The 18,484-nt window shown below is 38.4% G+C and overlaps 2 protein-coding genes across 3 annotated transcripts; both read left to right on the forward strand.

Annotated features, from left to right (window-relative positions):
- The first annotated feature begins 6,676 nt into the window (after nt 1-6,676).
- On the forward strand, nt 6,677-8,847 carry LOC101166726 (zymogen granule membrane protein 16-like). Of its 2 annotated transcripts, none has more exons than XM_020707019.2 (4): nt 6,677-6,807; nt 6,888-6,943; nt 7,024-7,150; nt 8,399-8,847. In XM_020707019.2, exons 1-4 carry the CDS (start codon nt 6,692-6,694, stop codon nt 8,697-8,699), a joined length of 600 nt encoding a protein of 199 aa, XP_020562678.1. In that variant the 5' UTR covers nt 6,677-6,691; the 3' UTR covers nt 8,700-8,847. The 2 variants fall into 2 exon arrangements, with proteins under 2 accessions (XP_020562678.1, XP_004073984.2); XM_004073936.4 differs by having other exon boundaries at nt 6,891-6,943.
- Nucleotides 8,848-10,780: 1,933 nt separating this feature from the next.
- On the forward strand, nt 10,781-13,141 carry LOC101174033 (zymogen granule membrane protein 16-like). The gene is made up of 4 exons (XM_004073753.5): nt 10,781-10,898; nt 10,972-11,024; nt 12,114-12,237; nt 12,337-13,141. The coding sequence occupies exons 2-4, from the start codon at nt 10,973-10,975 to the stop codon at nt 12,644-12,646; spliced, it is 486 nt and encodes a 161-aa protein (XP_004073801.1). The 5' UTR covers nt 10,781-10,898; nt 10,972; the 3' UTR covers nt 12,647-13,141.
- Nucleotides 13,142-18,484: the final 5,343 nt, after the last annotated feature.

The raw sequence follows: 18,484 nt of genomic DNA on the forward strand, positions 1-18,484 counted from the left end.
TCCACTGCATCAACTACAGGACACGTCCTTCATAAAAAAAAGTTGTTTTAGTAAAATTATTCAACATTCATCTCAGAAACACATGGGAATTCCTGTTTTTTCCTTATAAAAACAGATTTTTCTCTGTTAATTTAGCTTAAAAAACGTAATAACTCATGAAATATGCTCCAGATCATGCAGCATGAAAACAACTTCATTCACACGTTTTCCAACCATCTATTCTCTTCACCCGGGGTCAGATTTACCCCATTAGTTCCCACCATCAGTCAAGCTGTTCTTGAAAAACAGGTTGGGAAGAAAGTTCAGAAGAAGTTCAAGTCAGAGTTTGGTTAAGAGAAAACGTTTAAACATGAAAGTAAAACCAGTAATGCTTTTTTCCAAATAGTTTGAAAGTGAAAATGAGATTCTTTCTTTTCAAAAAATGTCTGTTTTCATTTAAAAACAATCAGGGAGGCCACAGGATTAGCAATTCACCTGTCACCTTTGCCACAAGCTACATTTGGGTAAAAAAACAAAGAAAAAAGCTCCAGAAGAGGAAAATTCACCTGAGGTCATGAACGTTTGTAGAGTAATGAGAGAAGAAGAGCAGGAAAAAAACATCCTGGATGAAGGTTACTGGTTGGGCGAGGCTGGAAAATGTTCCAGGAGTTGAAAATGACGATAAAATTCCAACACCTCCTACAGCGAATCATATGTCAGAGAGGCACAGCCGGGGTTTCTTTTACAGTGTTTGGGCATAGAAGAAAGAGATGAATGCCCCTCAAACTGTTAAATCTTTAAAAAATAAAGGTTTTTGTCTTTTTAAAGAACTTAGACTAAAATAAATGTTCAGCTTTCCAAAGCAAACACCAAAAGGAACCGAAAATATATATTTTTTACATGAAAGGTTTTTTTTTTAAATGCAGCTATCAACTGGAGCTTGGAATTTTCGTTATTCATATAAACCTTCAGGAGTTTCACCTGTTCATATATCCATAACCAGGCTGTGCACTTGAAATGAATGATGCAATCTACAGCTAACCGCTAGAGGGCGACAAAAAGCAGCTAAAATTCTAATTCTTTTATTTTTCTACTTCCTTTTAGGCTCCTAAGTGCAGCATATCTATCATATTTATATGGCTTTTAGTCGCTCTTTCTGTTTTTGAGTGTAATGTAAACACTTCGAAATGTCAAACCTATTTTTTATTTGAGTTTGTTTCATTAAAAGCACAGTTTCAACTTTACATTCCTAAAACGGAACAAAAAGATCTGAAGGTTGATCATGTTTCCAGGAAGTTTCATATTTTTACACTTTTTTTTAACATGTGCTCTTTAGAATTGGTCAAACACAAAGTATTTGTCTCATTTTTGTGCTGCTTTGTATAAAATGCTGGAATTAAGCAACAAAAAAATGCTCACTAATAACAATAATTAAGAATCAGTCTGTATCTGGTTGCAAAGTTTGTCCGGTGGGAGGGAAGGGCCCTGTCCAAAGAGGCGGTACAGGTTTCCCTCAGGAAAACAAATCCAGGCTTCACAGATGAACTTTTCTTCTCATCTTTTCTCAATGAAATCTGTGATTTCTGCAAACTCAAAGATCTTTTAAGGCCTTTGCTTTGCTTTGAGGTTTTGTTAACAATTTTCATTTGTAAATCAAAAAGTAAAAGTTAAAAAAAGAATTGAGATGCAATTTAAAAAATCCACTTTTAACTAAAGAGAACTATGCATGTTGCTATTTATTGTTACAATTACTGTGTTGTTTTATTTCATCAGGTTGAAACAAATACATAAATAGGTTTATATGACAATATTTCTCACTTAAATATGAATAAAATAGCATTTTCAAAAAGTTTATCAGGTCAAAATCAATTTTAAAAATTCATTTAAAAAAGTCAACAAAAGTGAAAATCCTCTCGAGTCCAGTTTGTCTTGAGATCGTTGTTTAGGGTGTTTGTAGGCAAAGTTTGGAAATATTTTATGTGTGTAACCCTTGTGCTATCTTAGATGACCCCACCCTTACTTTGACGTGTTCTCCCTACTATGACAAAGATGGATAAAGGTGGAAAGATTTCATGTAATCCATGGACACCAGTGAAGATCACAAATCATTGAAGAAAAAAGGTTCACTGTCTAGTGGGTCTAGATGACCCAACTCCCAATGGTAAAGTGCCTAGGATAGCACAAGGGTTAAGGTTTACTTCACAAAACTGGCTTCCTTCTGACTGGCAGCACAGTTTTTTGTGCTTTTTTTTTTAATAGTGTGGAATCTCAAAGTGTCCTCTAGGTGACGCTGTGGTAACAAAAATGTCTTTCATTCTCTGTTTTAAATGTGTCTGGAAAGTGTCGGCTAAAATATAAGAATACTGTCCTTCAAACATCTATTCTAGAAAGGTAACATATTTATTCAAAGTTTCTTTTTTTTGTGTTGATTTTTTTCGTGTCTCCCAAGAACACAGTTTTGCTTTGATATTTGTCTTATTTTTAAATAAATGTTATATCTGGCATGATTTCTTTTGATTACAACTCTTTGGATTTGTTTCCAGAGCGATAAAATAAATGACAGGATCATCTGCAAAAACATTTGAATTGCTCTTTAGGGACCCCTGCACGGCATTCTGGGTAATGCGCCTCCCATTCTGTATTTGTTTAGAGAAAACACAAATGAATAGATAAAATATTATCAAAAAATATTTTTGCAACCAAAAAATGTTTTTTCCCCTGGACTTGGTCGTCCTGCTAAAGTTGAAGCTGAACGTTTGGAATGCAGAAAGGAGAATTTTTTAAAAAATAACGTTGTTTTATTTAAGGCAACAGAAAAAATGCCGACCAACAATAAGTTTCTGTTCTCAGTGGAACTGCAGCATCATTTAAGTCTAAAGTCTTCTGCTATTTTAAACCGTGTGACGGGGTCCCGCCGGGAAAGGATGCAGAGGAGCCAAGGTGAGGAGGTTATGTCTTTATTCAGGACACAATAGCACTACGCAGGGCTACCAGGGCTACACAGCACCTGACACCTCAGTCTCACTCCTCCTTTCAATACCTATGGTGCTCCCTTTTGAACGCTAAGCCACGCCTGTTGGGCGTTGCTCTCAATTATTGTCCAGGTGGCACCACAGGTAGTAATTTTAAAACATAAAACACATAAATACACAAACAATAAAACACAGTGTGGTCCCCCTCGTCATCTGACGGTGCCACACCGTCACACCATCCCCCTCCTCTGAGGGATCGACAATGTGCGGCGATCCAAAAACAGCAGCCCGCCGCCGCGCAAGCCCATCGCCGAACCGCCAGACACGTCCTCGCGTCGCGTCAGATGGACCCCTCCGATCCGCTCCTCGGTGCCCGCTCCGGTCGTTCCCAGCCCCGGCAAAAGGCCCTTCCTTCGGCCACACGCCCCCGCCGGTCTCCTCCCGGATGGCACCTTAGCTGATCGACAGCAAGTTCCAGGCGAGATGTTGCGCCTCTCCCGGAGCACTCCGCTGACGGCCCAGTAGACGTCGGTCGCCCCCTGTCCCTCTCCGCGCAGGCCTCCAATGCCTGCATCGGCGACAGTGGAACCGGGCGGTGTGCCCGTCCCGCCTCCGGCCGTCTCTGTGCTCCGGCGGTCCGCCCTTGCTGTCCGCGTGGTCCGCCGCTCGTCATGGGCGCAAAGATGGAGGCCGTAGTTCTTTCCGGGCCCCTGGCCAGGCCTGAAGCACCGCCAAGGCCACCCGGATCCACCCCCTCTTCCTCAGAGGGTGGACTCCTCAATGGAAGAGCTGTGCCTGAGGATCTTCCTCCCCGCCTCTGCGTCCTCACCTTTTTGTGGTCTCCTCTGCGATCCCACTTCTGACACCATATGTGACGGGGTCCCGTCGAGAAAGAATGACAGAGTGTGCTGTGTGCTGCATGGCCCTGCGTGGTGCTCACCGGGTCTTTAATAAAAACAGATCCTCCTCACCTTGGCTCCTCTGCATCCTTTCTCGACGGGACCCCGTCACAAACCGACATGTTTAATCATCATCATCCAGATTTTAATTTTTATGATATTTTAGTCCAGAAATGTGTCACTCTCCTCAACTTTTGTAGACATGGGTTCACTGCAAAAACAGACCTCTAGAAACAAGTCAATAAAACTCAAAATTCAAAAACTGTTATTTAAATTAGTCAAACAAAATTGCCATAAAGGAAAGAAAGAAAAATACTTACTGAGGTTTTTCTTAAACTAAAATAAATTTGCCTATTTTTACAGAAAATAAGAAATTTTTTTCATGAAATAAAGGTCTTTTTTTTAATCTAATTTACATTGGTTTTTTGCAGAGAGATCCTTCCCTGCAGAAAACCTTGTTAAATCCTGACAAGTTTCAAATGTCTTCAAACAATTAACTAAAAAAAGAATGAGGCTCCCGCTGGAAAGGATTCACTTGACTTACTGACTGTGAATGCGATCCACGGCTGGCTGAACCAGTTTCTGGAAATCTGACATAAGAGACATTGCGATGCTCACTTCTAGGAAACTCTGGAGAAGATAAGGTTCAGGAAAAGTTTTGGCACCTAAAACCCACTGATGAAAGTCTTCTGAACAGCTCCAGAACATCCAGAACAGAACCAAAAATAAAATCCAATTGAAACTTCCTTTTATTTTTGATTGTTTCTTTTAATATTTTGAGAAAGATTCCTGTTGTATTAGAGATGAAACTTTACTTGAATTTTCTGAGTCCTGACAAGATCCTTTTCACAGCTGTTCAATTCTAAAACATGCAAAAGACACAAAACATGTCCTCTGAACAGGAAAATGTCTTAAATCACCAACAAAAAGCTTTTTTAATATGCAAAGACCCAGTTATATTGGTAATTTCTGATAATGCTTCTTTTTAAAAGAAATGATTTTCCTTTGCTGATGGTCTTTTGCCTTTTTCTGCTTCATTTTATTTGGAAAAAACTTTGGATGCTTTTTTCAACAGACTACCAGTTAGCAGAAAAAATCTTTAAACAGGACGCTGTCATGGTGCCTCTGGCAGTTCTCCTCCCCCTGTCCTCTCTGCTCTGCTCCTGACTCTGACCACTCTCCTCATCAGCCTCCAGCCCTTCATAAGGAGATCCAGCTCCAGTATTCTTCACCAGTTCGTTGCCCCTTATTGTGCCTAGTCTGGTCTCCTGAACTTATGTTATGCTCCTATGTTTTGTGCCACGCTAACTCTTGTTCTCCTGCCTCAGGACTTCATCCCACGAGTGTCACCTGAGTCAGATGTCGCAACGAGCAGCTTCAGTGTCCCACAGAATCCTGAGAACACTAAACCGCGTCAAGACCTCCAGCCACGCCACGAATCCTGACAACACCAAGTCATCCAGTTACGCCTAGAACCCTGTCCATGCCAAGACCTCCGTTCACGCCACGAGCCTTAATCACGCCAGGACCATCTCTCATGCCACGACTCCAAGCCACGCCAGAAAATAAATCTAATTACTTACCATCTAACTTACCTGTGTTTTCCTTCCGGGTTTCAGCATCTGGGTCTGCCTCCCTCCAAGTCATGACAGACAAAATCTATATTTAAATTCAGCTTCAAATTCAAATTTAAACTTAAACATAAATTCAATTTCAAACTTAAATTCAAAAGCAAATTTAAATTCAAACTGAAAATTTAATTCAAATTCAAACTTTAATACAAACCTAAATTCAGTTGTAAACTTAAATTCAAAATCCAATTCAAATTAAAACAGAAATTCTAATTCAACTTCAAATTCAAACTTAGCTCAAACTAAAATTCAAACCTAAATTCAAACTTAAATTCAAACTTGAATGAAACTTCAAAATCAAACGCAAATTCAAATTCAAACTCAGATTCAAACCTAATTTCAAATTCAAATTTAACCTCAGATTTAAATTCAAACTCAAATTCAAATTCCGCATCAAATTCAAATCCACATTTAAACACAAATTCACACACAGAGTGCCTTCAACCCTCTGACTCCTCCCACCCAACAAAATAAGATAAATGACACATGAATCAAACTTAACTAAGTGTAAATAAAAATAGAAACCAATGTTTTTATACTAAGAATAAGTGACGCGCATCTTTTCATTTTTGATTAAAATAATTTCTATGAAAATGCTGCAGAATTATATAAGGAAATTTGTTTTCAAAATAAAAGTAGGTTGCTGTATTTACCACAGCCGATTAATCAGTGTAAGCCCTAATGTTCCTATTAGTAAAACTTTTGCATCACAATGGATAATCCCAAAAATTAAAGGCTCAATATTCAAGATTCATTTGTTTGTCTTTGTCATTAAAACAACAAAATTGCATTTGGAGCATCGACAATCACCCTTATTATTTAAAATCTGAAAAAAAAACTCAGATTCACCAAAAAAAATACCCAATAAATAAATAACCAAAGTGCAACATCAGTACAAAATGAAACACAGCAAGGGCTAAATAAAAATAAGACATTCAGTCCTGAGTCAAAGCAGCTTGATGTTCATGTTGAATTTGATGAATATATTGGTTTTCATGAGTTTCTGTGGTTCATTTGTTCATAATGGGGATTTATAGTCACTTCAACAGTCTGAAATGCTGCAACACGAACCTGATTGACAGATTATTTTTCTTCCTCATTGACAGCTTTTCTAAGAAAAGCTTTAGAGGTGAATTCGTAGAAAATTACTCCCATTATTCCTGTTTAGCATCTTATTGGCACCAACGTGAGGGAAGTGCCCAATGAAAAGATGTTTCTTATTCGTAGTATAAAAACGAGGCAGAAGCATAACGCTCATCTAAAGATCACGGAGATCCTTGAATGCAGAGTCAAAATAAAAAGTTTTGTCAACAGAACCAGTCTGAGGTGAGGAAAAAAGTATTAAAATGAATTTCTCTGCAAAAATGAACAGGAATGGTGCAGATTTTAATAGCATTTTCTCTCAGCAGGATGATCTTTTTTATGGTTTTTGCTCTTTATGCTGCTTTTGCTGCAGCAGAAGGTATGTTTCTATAAAAATCCTTCAACAATAGAGGAAACAGTAGCTGGTGTTGCTTCATTCTCTGTGTTTTTGTGTTGCAGTTCAGCCTCAACATTACTCGTACTCACCATCCGTGGGCTCGGGTAGTGGCTCTGAATACACGCTGACTGGAAACCAGAGGATCACTGCTGTGAGAGTCTGGGAAAACTACAGCGGCAACGTCAGAAGGTGAATTCAAACTGAGGCACCACCACTGCTTCTGTTAAACCTCTTAAGACCCGAGCTAATATTTGAGCTAACCCTTCAACGCATCAGTCATGGTCCCCCAATCAGGCATAATTAATCACCGGGATAATATAACCCAAAATGTGACCAAAGGTCTTAAGAGGTTAAACATCAACTGCAATGGAGATCCTGCTTTTGGTGTTTTTTGACAGCTTCTTGTGGTCTTTTCTTTTTATGGTGGAGGTAAAAAATTCAGAAAATTAAGCTTAATATTTCTTCTCTGTGTCTTTATTCAAATTGTCACGGCCGCCACATTCCTGTACATCCACTTGTAGACTGGATCCATGCAGTGATTAGGCCACATGCCGCAGTTTCTGATCACATTTCTGACCCCAAAAAACAGGGTAGCAGCTGTTTTTTGTTTGTTTGTTTGTTTGTTTGTTTGTTTTCATTTTGACGTTCATTCAACTAGGAAGTTTATTTTTCTCGTTTTGGGACAAACGTCAAATAGTAAATTTAACGGGCATCGAAAGTGAGGCAGCGGAAACGAATTTGATGCATGAATAGTGTTGATGTTAGTGTAGCGGAACTGTTCAGAAGCGTCACGCTTTTCTCTTAAAATGTATTTTATTTTTTCTAATTTTTGATGCATTTTCTGGCTTCTTTGACTTATACTCCGGAGGGACTTAAAGTCAGAAAAATACAGTATTTCTTTATTCAAATCGTGAATCGGGAGCAGACAAAGAAATGCAGCTGGAAAAAGATCGTACTTGTGACGTACAAGTATCTTGAACGGGCCACAAACTCGCTGCTCCGCTGTATTCTGACGCTGCCTCTTGCAGACGACGAGATTCCTCGTCTGAGCTCTGAACTGTACTGCTGGATCGCTCTGATATTGCTCACCGTTTTTGTTGCACTGTTAACGTTAGGTTGGGGGTGTGAAGGACTGTAAGCTAGCAGGAGAGATTGTAATCAAACGGATAATGGGGAGTAGGGATGGGCTTACTTCATGCCTGCAGAAACGCCCACAATTCAGTGGCAAATTTCTAATGTAGTGCTGCTGCTCTGCAGGAACTATGTCCTAGAAAACAACAAGTTCATATTTTTTGGCTAAAAATGACACAATCACCGTTACAAGATCACTGGGAACGCTTTGAAAATAGATGAAAAGATGATCAGAGTGGGACTTTAAGGCAACATTAGACACTTTTTCTAGGTCATTCACCCTAATTTTGTTTCTTTATTCAACAGCATTCAGTTCAGATATGGCAACAACTGGTCTAACGTCGCCGGGTACCTGTACGGAACCCCCCTGGAGATGGAGCTGTATGATGGGGAAGCCATTGTGGAGATTTCCGGGAAGTACGCTTACTATCTGGAGTATGTGGTTTTCACCACAAACCGGGGTCGCTTCATACACGCTGGCCAGCCTTCAGGCTCCTCCTTCAACATGTACCCCAGTTTTGATGGGGCGGAGCTAGTCTACATCAGCGGACGGCAGAACGGAGCCATCACCTCGCTGGGAGCTCACTGGGCCGTGGTCAAGCACTAAACGCCCAGCCTTAAGGGTTTGAAAGGGTAGAATTCGTGGTAAATTCCTCTCTGAGGAGTGATTCGCTTGATCCTCTTCAATAATAAAGAAATAAAACATGCAGCTTCAATGAGTCTGAGTTGTGAATGTTAGACTTTCATAACAAAATAGAAAAAACCCAGCGGATTGTGGGTAAAACCCAGCGCCTGTTGTACTATGATGAAGTCCAGGTTCAATACCCAAATATTTGATGAAATAAAAACATCTATGTAAGCCAATAAAACAATGTTTTCTCTGAATACAGCTTGTTGTTGGAAACTCCCTTCATTGTTTTTTTTTGTTGTTGATCTTTATTCCGTTTTTATCTGCTGTTAAGAAAACAGATTTAAAAATGAATACAATATGTGTTCAATTTTTCTAAACCTTCGAAAAATAAAAATAAAGACACAAATCTCTGAATTTCTCAACAGTTTCTTGTTTTTTCTGTGTCTATGAATCAGAACAGAAGATTAGGTTAAAAAAACTTTAAACTTTGTGATCAGAAAAACTGTTTAACTATCTAAAACTCCTGTAGAATAAACTAGTCAACATAAAACCAATCAGTCTGTGAGGCCTTGATGATGTGTGGCAGATAATTCATTTTCATGCATTTTCTGTATTTAATTTATATTATTAACCTTGTTTTTAAACCCTTTTATTGGTGTCTCTGCATCAAATTAATCCTTTTTTGAAGGAGAAAGACAATGAGGGACGTGTGTTGTGCTCACTAAACATACAATAACAGTTTTTTTTTATTTTATTTTCACAAACAATATTCCAAGAAATTATTTATGACACATTTTAACCACAAATAACCAGTCTAAAAGACTCAAAATGTTAGGTTTTTACATTTGAAGCTGTTAATTTGTTTTTGTTGCTTAAAATTTTAAAAAAGTGTTTCTTTTTTAAAAGGCGTTGTGCTTTATAGTTTTAAATTCCATATAGACATCTCTAGATTGTGTCCTATTGGGTAAAAGAATTGGACTGTATTGTCTCACCACAAACTTAATTTACTGAATTTTGTATCCCTTCGTACACCATGAACGGAAATAAGTATCCAATCATGTGAGATGGAATAATACACAATCGTAATTTTAATATTTGTCGATACAAGTACCGGTAACCAGCAGATGGAGCAGCTGGATGGCCCAGTTGGCTGCTAGTAGAACTGGCTCATGGGAAATGAGCGTTTCACATGGAGTGCGATGAACTTCGTCCAGTGTGGATCCTTAACCAAGACCCTTTGAGCTACAGTCCATCACAAGGGGGTTCAAGTCTGGGTCCCTCGGTCCCCAGCCTGGACAAAATACAGGGTTTCTGTTAAAAAAAAAAACGCCGAACTGTGTGGATCAGTGAAAGCTGATTCACTGTGGCTGCAAGGTGAACAACAAGTGACCAGCAGGTGACATAGAAATATGTTTGGATGTAATCATGTCGACAACAACAGGAGACTGTGTTCATTTGTTTTCTTTGTTATTTCCTTTCCTTTATTTCGCTTTAAACCTTTGACTTCATCCTGCGCAATTTGAGTCCAATCTGGCCCCTAAAAAAGCAAAGAACACAGAAGTGTTTCTATTTATTTCCATGTATTTTATGTTCTGAGTGTTAAAGCTTCTCTAAAAAGAGCAAAAGTTGAAGCTACGTAACAACAATATACATCACTGAGAAACTGTAATAGATGAGATTTAGACCATGTTTACCTGAAAAACTGATTTTCCATGAGAAGAATTTAAGCATTAATACCCTAACCCTAACTTATTAGCTATTTGTCACATTATACCCTACAGTAGTTCTTCCTTCTTTATTTAGTTTTAAACTATATACAGGTTGAATTTGTATATAAAAAAACAAGTAAAACCTGGAGAAAGAAGTTTTTCTACACTTAATTGTCAGTAACTCCTGTCAGGCTTTGTCAACTGACATGACGGTAATGTAAATAGAAATAAACTTCTGCTTCCTGGTTGAAAACATCTCTGGAATGTTGCTGGATAACCAGCTGGATAGTAAGCTCCTCCCACTTTTTCTTGGTAACACTTCCGTCAATGGTTTCAACACATCCAATGAGAAGGCACCAGCATAGGTGAACAAGGTAGGTAACCGTCTCCTGGCTGTCACTCTGAAGGGCTGAGCTGACACAGGCTGACGCGTTCGACTGCAGAGACAACCATCTGTTTTGGAGAAGTGAGGAAAAAAAATCCTTTTCTGTCTTACTGTTGATGTGCAGAGTGAAAAAAATAACATCTGTCCGTTCCAGGATGCTGTCGGCCGTGCTCTTCGCTCTTCTGGCAGTTTCTGCTGCAGCCAGTGGTAAGGATTTGAAGATGTTCTTCTTAAAACAATGTTTTTTCTTTGTTGTAGGTAAAAAATTATCTGTACGTACAACAAGTAGTCTTCAAAAGATTTCCTAATATCCTAAGTGATGTTCTGCCCTTTTAAGACAAAGTTAGAAATTAGCTATAAACACTCATATTTAGGTAGCTAACTGGTCTTAAATAAAGTGAGTTTTGCTCAAAAATAGTTCCATGTCTTTAAAGTAGTAGAATACATCTTCTTTTAAGCGCTACAACAGTCCAACTATCCTATTTTATAGACCACAATCATCTTAAAGTAAAACTAGAATCCCTCCTTTAAATACCATTTTTCTTTCATAAATGATGTCTGCATGTGTGTTTGCTGTTAAACGTCTCTCCTGCTGTTGTTAAATGAATTTGTTTTTTATTGGGAGTAAAAAAAAAATGCTTCCAATATCCCAAAATCATCTTGAAACCCTTTACAGATAAAACTTCTGCTTAAAAATATTGTTTAAAGTAAAAAAACTTTTCAATAGTTTCTAGAAATAGAATGTTTTTAAGAATAAATGACTTCACAAAATGTATTGTCTAGAAATAGGCCTTTGTATCTTAATGAGATTAAAAGGCCAATATTAGCTTTTTAGAGCTTAGTTTATTATGATGTTAATTCCTCACTAAAAACAACCCCAAAGCGGTATTTTTGATCCGTTCATGCAATTCCTGAATCCACAAAAATGAGCGGAACACTGTGCAGAGGAGGCTAGGTTGACGTCATGTAATGGGCGATACCCACAAGGAGCGAAAGGCGGAGCCTCAGAGATTGAGTTGTAAAAATGTTGAAAAGTGAGCTGCATAAATAACTAATATTTAAATAAGAATTTGTTCTTTAGTGTGCTAAAGGTAATACAGAAAGCATGACAGAGGGCCTTTGAGGTAGCTCTGTCTTTTAAAAGTGTAAACTTAAAACTGGACCTAGAGAGAATTTCTGGAGCCTGGATTCTGGGATCATACAGATTTTTGCTGCATCCATTTGTTAAATGATACCTGCCTGCCCCCCCCCCCCCCCCCCCCCCCCACACACACACACACACACACACACACACAGAAGGGCCTGAGTACTCGTACTCCCCCGACGTGGGTTCAGGAAGCGGCTCCTCATACACCCTCACTGGAATGGGAAGAATCACAGCCATCAGGATTTGGGAAACCTATAGCAACTATGTGACGGGGTACGTACGTTTCAGACAAAAACTCCCCGAAAAGCATTTTCAAAGCATTTTCAGACTGTTCCTTGATCCTCATCTCACGTTTTTCCTCATCTTCATCAGCATCCAGTTCCGATATGGGTACGTCTGGTCAGACGTCGCTGGGTACTTGTCTGGCGCCCCCATGGAAATACAGCTGTATAAAGGCGAAGCCATCGTCCAGATTTCTGGAAAGTATTCCAACTACCTGCAGTACGTGGTTTTCACCACGAACCGCGGCCGCTTCGTGCAGGCGGGGCAGCCTTCAGGAAACTCCTTCAACATGTACCCCAAACACAGTAGGGCGGAGCTGGTCTTTATCAGCGGGCGCCACGCTGGACCCATCACCTCCCTGGGAGCTCACTGGGCCGTGGTTGATCCAAACGCAGATTGAAGAAAAAGATATTTGATGACTTTTTAAACTCTGACGTTTCAGCATCTGTACGTTAAACTGGAATTTACTGCTAAAGAAATCATGTAAAATATTTCAGATTTTCAAAATTTCAGTTGCCTATTTGTTTGTTGGTTTATGCTTAGTCGTTTTGCCCTGTGATTACTGTCAAGTAAATAGATTATATATATTGATTTTCTCAAAAAAATCATCTCAAACCTGATTAAAACGTAACACCATCAACAATAAATGACTTGTGTGTGATTGCTTTTCTTTAATGAAACTTAAGGTTAAGACTTGCAAATGGGGATAGAATAGAATATTTAAACAATAAATACAACTTTCTTTTCATTAATGATAAATTGGAATGCTATATTATTCAAAGTAAAAAGAACCAAACTGACCATAGGTTTAACCATAACCCTATGTAAACTTGCAAGTGAATTTGTGTTACTTTGCATTAAAAGTTCTATGTAAATAGAGATTGATTTGATTCGATTTGATTCGATTCAATTCGATGACAAAATGTCGCCTGTTTTGTGTTTGTCAGTTTGGCAAAAAAAACTACTGACAAGGATGGAAAGACTACAATCAAGTATTCCAAAGTAATTAATAAGTATTTAATTTGATTGGCTTTGATTTGATTTGATTTGATTTGATTTGATTTGATCTGATTTGATTTGATTTGATTTGATTTGATTTGATTTGATTTGATTTGATTGGATTTGATTTGATTTGATTGGATTTGATTTGATTGGATTTGATTTGAGCTAGTCTGGCCTGATCTGGTCCAAACTGAATTCTTCAGATTTGATTTAACTTAATTTAATTTAATTCGATTCGATGCAATGAAAAAACGTGGCCTTTATCTAAATTTTCTGACAACACTGTTTTGTGTTTGTCAGTTTACCAACAAGAACTACTGACAGTGTTGGAGAGACTACAAACATGGTTTCCAAAGTAAAAGTACTGTTTTGTTTTCAAATAAAAACTCAGTTTCAAGTAAAAGTATTGATTATATAACGGAACTTCAGTAAAATCTGTGTGGCAACGCTTTATTCTAATCTTCAGTCTCTTGGACAAACATTGGGCATTTTGTTGACATTTTTATTGTCATCATTTCTCTGTAAATTACAAATTTGTTTAAGACCTGAAAAGTCTTTCTGTCTTCATGTTGGCTGCTGCGTTTTGGAGTCACAGTGGACTAAATCTGCCTCCGTCTAACCCTCTTCCTCTGCTTCCTCACACCAACCATCCTCATATCCTCCTTCTCTACATCCACGAACCTCCCGGTAGCTTCAACATCAGCATCCTTTCACCAAAATCATCACAATTCCTCCTCCCAACAAGTCCAAACCATTTCCATCTGCTTCCCTGAATTTATCTCCATGAATCTGTTCCTCCTGATCCTATCCAACAAAGAGAACTAACATCATCTTTAGATTTAAAAAAAAAGACACAATGAGTGACATTTAAATCACAATTTCAATCAAACTTCTGTTACTAGAGTAAACCATGCCCTCTGTTAGCATTTGACAAAAAAGCAAAATCCTCCTGACTACCAGCACTGCAAATGTCTAAACCTAATTTTAAATCTAAATATCTCCCAACCACTGAATGCATTTGGACATTTGGGGCTTTTCAGTGATACCAAATCTAAAGGGGTAGTTGTAATTGGGACGTGTAGTTTTTGGAAGATTTTTGTCTGGAGAATTTTCCTCATGTCTGCTATATTTAACCAAAAATACGTTTCCATTGTTCCCCTGGAAAGTCTGTTTTCAATGGATTACTTTTATTATTCAGTACTTTGAAAATTTGTTGTCCAAACTCCAAAAACTTTGAGAAAGCTTTAAAAGAAAATAAAGTATCAACAGGAAGTACTGAGATGAAAGAGGAAGAGGTTTCAATGTAAAAGTGTAATAACATGCGTCATAATTGTCATGCTGACGTAAAAGACGGGATTTTGAATTATGCAATGAGAAGAGTTCCTGAAATGTAACACCAGAAGCTGCAGTGTGTGCCAAATTATTAAATAATGAAAAATAAAGTCTAAAAATAAAAAGTTTTTGTTTTCTCAAATCATCTTTTTCAGGACCTCATGAAAGAAACCTCATGCAAACAGAAACAGACAGATTCAGTCCTGTTCAAAGCAGCTGCATAGTGAAAAGTGCTGCTTTAAACAAGCCAGAAGAATCACCAAAGACAACCAAAAGTCTGTGCTCCTCAGGAAAAGCAGCAATGGCCTCACCTGCCTGGGAGAAGAGGGGTTGATTGAAAAAAAAGAACAGGATTAAGTCCTAAAAAACAAAAACTAATCCTTCACTAAACCATGGAAGTCATCATTTTGGAGAGTGAAGCATCTTTTCTTTATACAATCTTTGTAGAGTTCAGTTTTACTTTATTTTGTTTCTCCATTATGGTAAAACTACGGGCTCCCACAAATGAATATCTTGTTGTTCCCACAAGTTAATATCTTGTTCCCACAAAATAATATTCCGTTCCAACGAATTAATTAATTTGTGCGAACGAAATAATAATTTACTACCAGCCATAGCTCCTAGCTTCATAAACACGGATGTGAACAATAGTTGGATTCACAGCAGATACTTTCACATTTCTGTCTGTGTGTGTCTCATTACATTGCATGAAAGACATGGAGGATGTTTAGAGATCAGATTTATTTATTTTAAAAAGCTCTACAAAAGCATCATACTTGTTAACAGTCACTTTACATCCCAAGGCTAGTTAGGATACATGCTACGTATCCCATCATGCATCACACATACCTCATAATGCATCTCGACCAATCACCGTGTCCCTCTAACTGTAGTGTAACAACAGGGCAAACGATTGGCTACGTAGCATGTAGTCTACTAGCCTTTGGATGTAAAGTGACTGCTTTAGAGTATGTTAATAAAAGACAAGTCCTGAATATTGTTATTCCTATTCAACTCTATAATATCTACTGATTTAACTATCGACTAAACTATAATATCCCATGCCGCAGCTGCCCGAATGCCAGGATGACAAGCAAAAGAGCTCCGCGGCTGAGCTAGGAGCTATGTCCGGTGAATCGCTATGGTATGGCAAAGCAGCAAGCTCGGGCATCCTAAATCTTATGATATTTTTCTTATATTCATTGAGACAATAATAAATTGATCATTCTTGTTTTTATTTTTCCTTTTTTGAACGACTGTGGGTCACAGAGACACGGAAGTTACCACTGAAAGCGGCTTTTGCGGCAGGACGGAGAGCATATTCCTGTTTATGAATGGCTCATGACGTAAATAATTATTACAATGTTAAATTGTGGGAATGAGATCTATTTTAATTTTTCCATGTCAGGACACGGGCTCCGTATAAAACAAATGATTCTGAATAAAGGATGACTTTAGATGTAAATGTTGTGCTAAAGGATGCAGGAATTTCCACTTGTTTGTCTTCAGCAGTTCTAAAAATAAAACTTTCCATTCAAATAGACCTTTAAGGAAGCAAGTTAAAATATTTAGAAGAAAGATCTGGGAAGTTACTGTAAGTCACGTCTGGACTTTTAAAGCTACATTCCAGTTTTCTACAAGGAAGTCTTGCAACAATTTCTTCACTGATCATGATTAGACTTCCACCATGTTATGCTGATGGTGAAAGATTTGTCCTGGTCATCATGAACAGGAGTCAGAAACCAGCAAGGACTTAAGCCAGAATTTGATCATTGTGGTTTTAATTGTTAAAATAAGCTCAAAGTGCAACCCCAAATGATATTAATTAATTTAAGGAAGCTTTTCCTATTTCTAATTTGTAATTAAATATTATTTACACATAAGTGTTTGTTGGATCTTCAAACCTTTTTTTTCTATGAAATTTAATGGAATATATCAAATTTTAAGGAAAGTTTATCAAAAAGTGATCAATAGAATGAAAAATAGCCTAAAATATATAAATAAAAATGAGAGTGACAGAAAATAGTATTAGAGTTTGTTTTTGCTTGAGAAGTTTTTTTCATTTCTGTTTTTATAAATATATATATAACAAAAATTAAAAATGAAACTTGAAACAAGGATATTAAATTATACTTTAGAAAAACAGGAATGTTTCAGATTTCCACAGAATTAATCCTCTGGAAAAAGATAAAAAAGATTTAGCTTTAGTTTGTTTTGTTTGAATAGAGCCTCTTTGTTTTTTTTAAGAGCTTCCTGAATAACCGGCCTTTTCAGCAGCATTCCTGTTTTTGTTTATTATGTATGGTTTTTTAAGTTTCATTTATAATTATTTGAATGTGACAATGCCTATAGGTGTCGACATTATACATATTGCGAGTGTTGGCAGCTATGCGTTAACGTAGATGAGCGGCGAATATTCATGACATCATCGAGTGGTAGCGATGTTTGGATTTGAAGAGGCCATTTTTCCCTCTCTGCTTGGAGGGCTAAATGTTGGGGTAAGGAATTAATTCAGATTTGGGGCTTTTAAAAAGTTTGGCATGTCTGTGAAATAAAAGGGACGTCAGCCACAGGTCACTACCAAATCCAAGTCCCTGACTGATCAAAATTCAACTGATTTATCTGTGATTGCGTATTCAGTGGCCGTGCATTTTGTATGTAGAGCCCGAAAACTGCCTTAAAATTATGCGTAGCTACTTGTGATTGTGCGAGGTTTGAACACGGAAGCCCAAAAAGTGCATTTACGTGTGTTTACATAAATGAAAGTGGTCGCATAAACGCGCGTTGCCGAGGGCAACGTGAACGCAGCCTAACAGTCAAGCTGCATGAGAACAGGACTCTCTGGCTCCTTGTGCAGTCCACTTACCCTTACGTGTTGTATAAATGCTCTCTACGACCTGTCACTTGCACAAAATAAATTGTACACTGACCAAAAATATAAACGCAACACTTTTGTTATTGCTCCCATTTTTTATGGAATGAACCCAAAGATGTGAAACATTTTCCACATACACAATATAACGAGTTCTCTGAAATATTGTTCACAAATCTGTCTAAATCTGTGATAGTGAGCACTTCTCCTTTGCCAAGACAATCCATCCCACCTCACAGGTGTGCCATATCAAGATGCTGATTAGACAGCATGATTATTGCACAGGTGTGCCTTAGACTGGCCACAAGAAAAGGCCACTCTGAAATCTTCAGTTGTATCACACAGCACAATGCCACAGATGTCGCAAGTTTTGAGGGAGCGTGCAATTGGCATGCTGATAGCAGGAATGTCCATCAGAGCTGTTGCTAGGGAATTGAATGTCCATTTCTCCACCATAAGCCGTCTCCAAAGGCGTTTCCAAGAATTTGGCAGCACATCCAACCGGCCTCACAACCGCAGACGACGTGTAACCACACCAGCCCAAGACCTCCACATCCAGCCTGTCCACCTCCAAGGACGTCTGAGACCAGCCACTCGGACAGCTGCTGAAACAATCGTTTTGCACAACCACAGAATTTCTGCACAAACTGTCAGAAACCGTCTCAGGGGAGCTCATCTGCATGCTCGTCGTCTTCATCGAGGTCTCGACCTCACTCCAGTTCGTCGTCATAACCGACTTGAGTGGGCAAATGCTCACATGCGATGGCGTCTGGCACATTGGAGAGGTGTTCTCTTCACGGATGAATCCCAGTTTACACTGTTCAGGGCAGATGGCAGACAGCGTGTGTGGCTTTCTGATGTCAGTGTTCTGGATCGAGTAGCCCATGGTGGTGGTGGGGTTATGGTATGGGCAGGCATATGTTATGGGCGACGAACACAGGTGCATTTCATTGATGACATTTTGAATGCACAGAGATACCGTGACGAGATCCTGGGCCCATTGTTGTGCCGTACATCCAACAACATCACCTC

This window comes from Oryzias latipes, chromosome 11 (genome assembly GCF_053564925.1).
Source record: "Oryzias latipes strain Hd-rR chromosome 11, Olatipes_Hd-rR_3.1".
NCBI lineage: Eukaryota > Metazoa > Chordata > Actinopteri > Beloniformes > Adrianichthyidae > Oryzias > Oryzias latipes.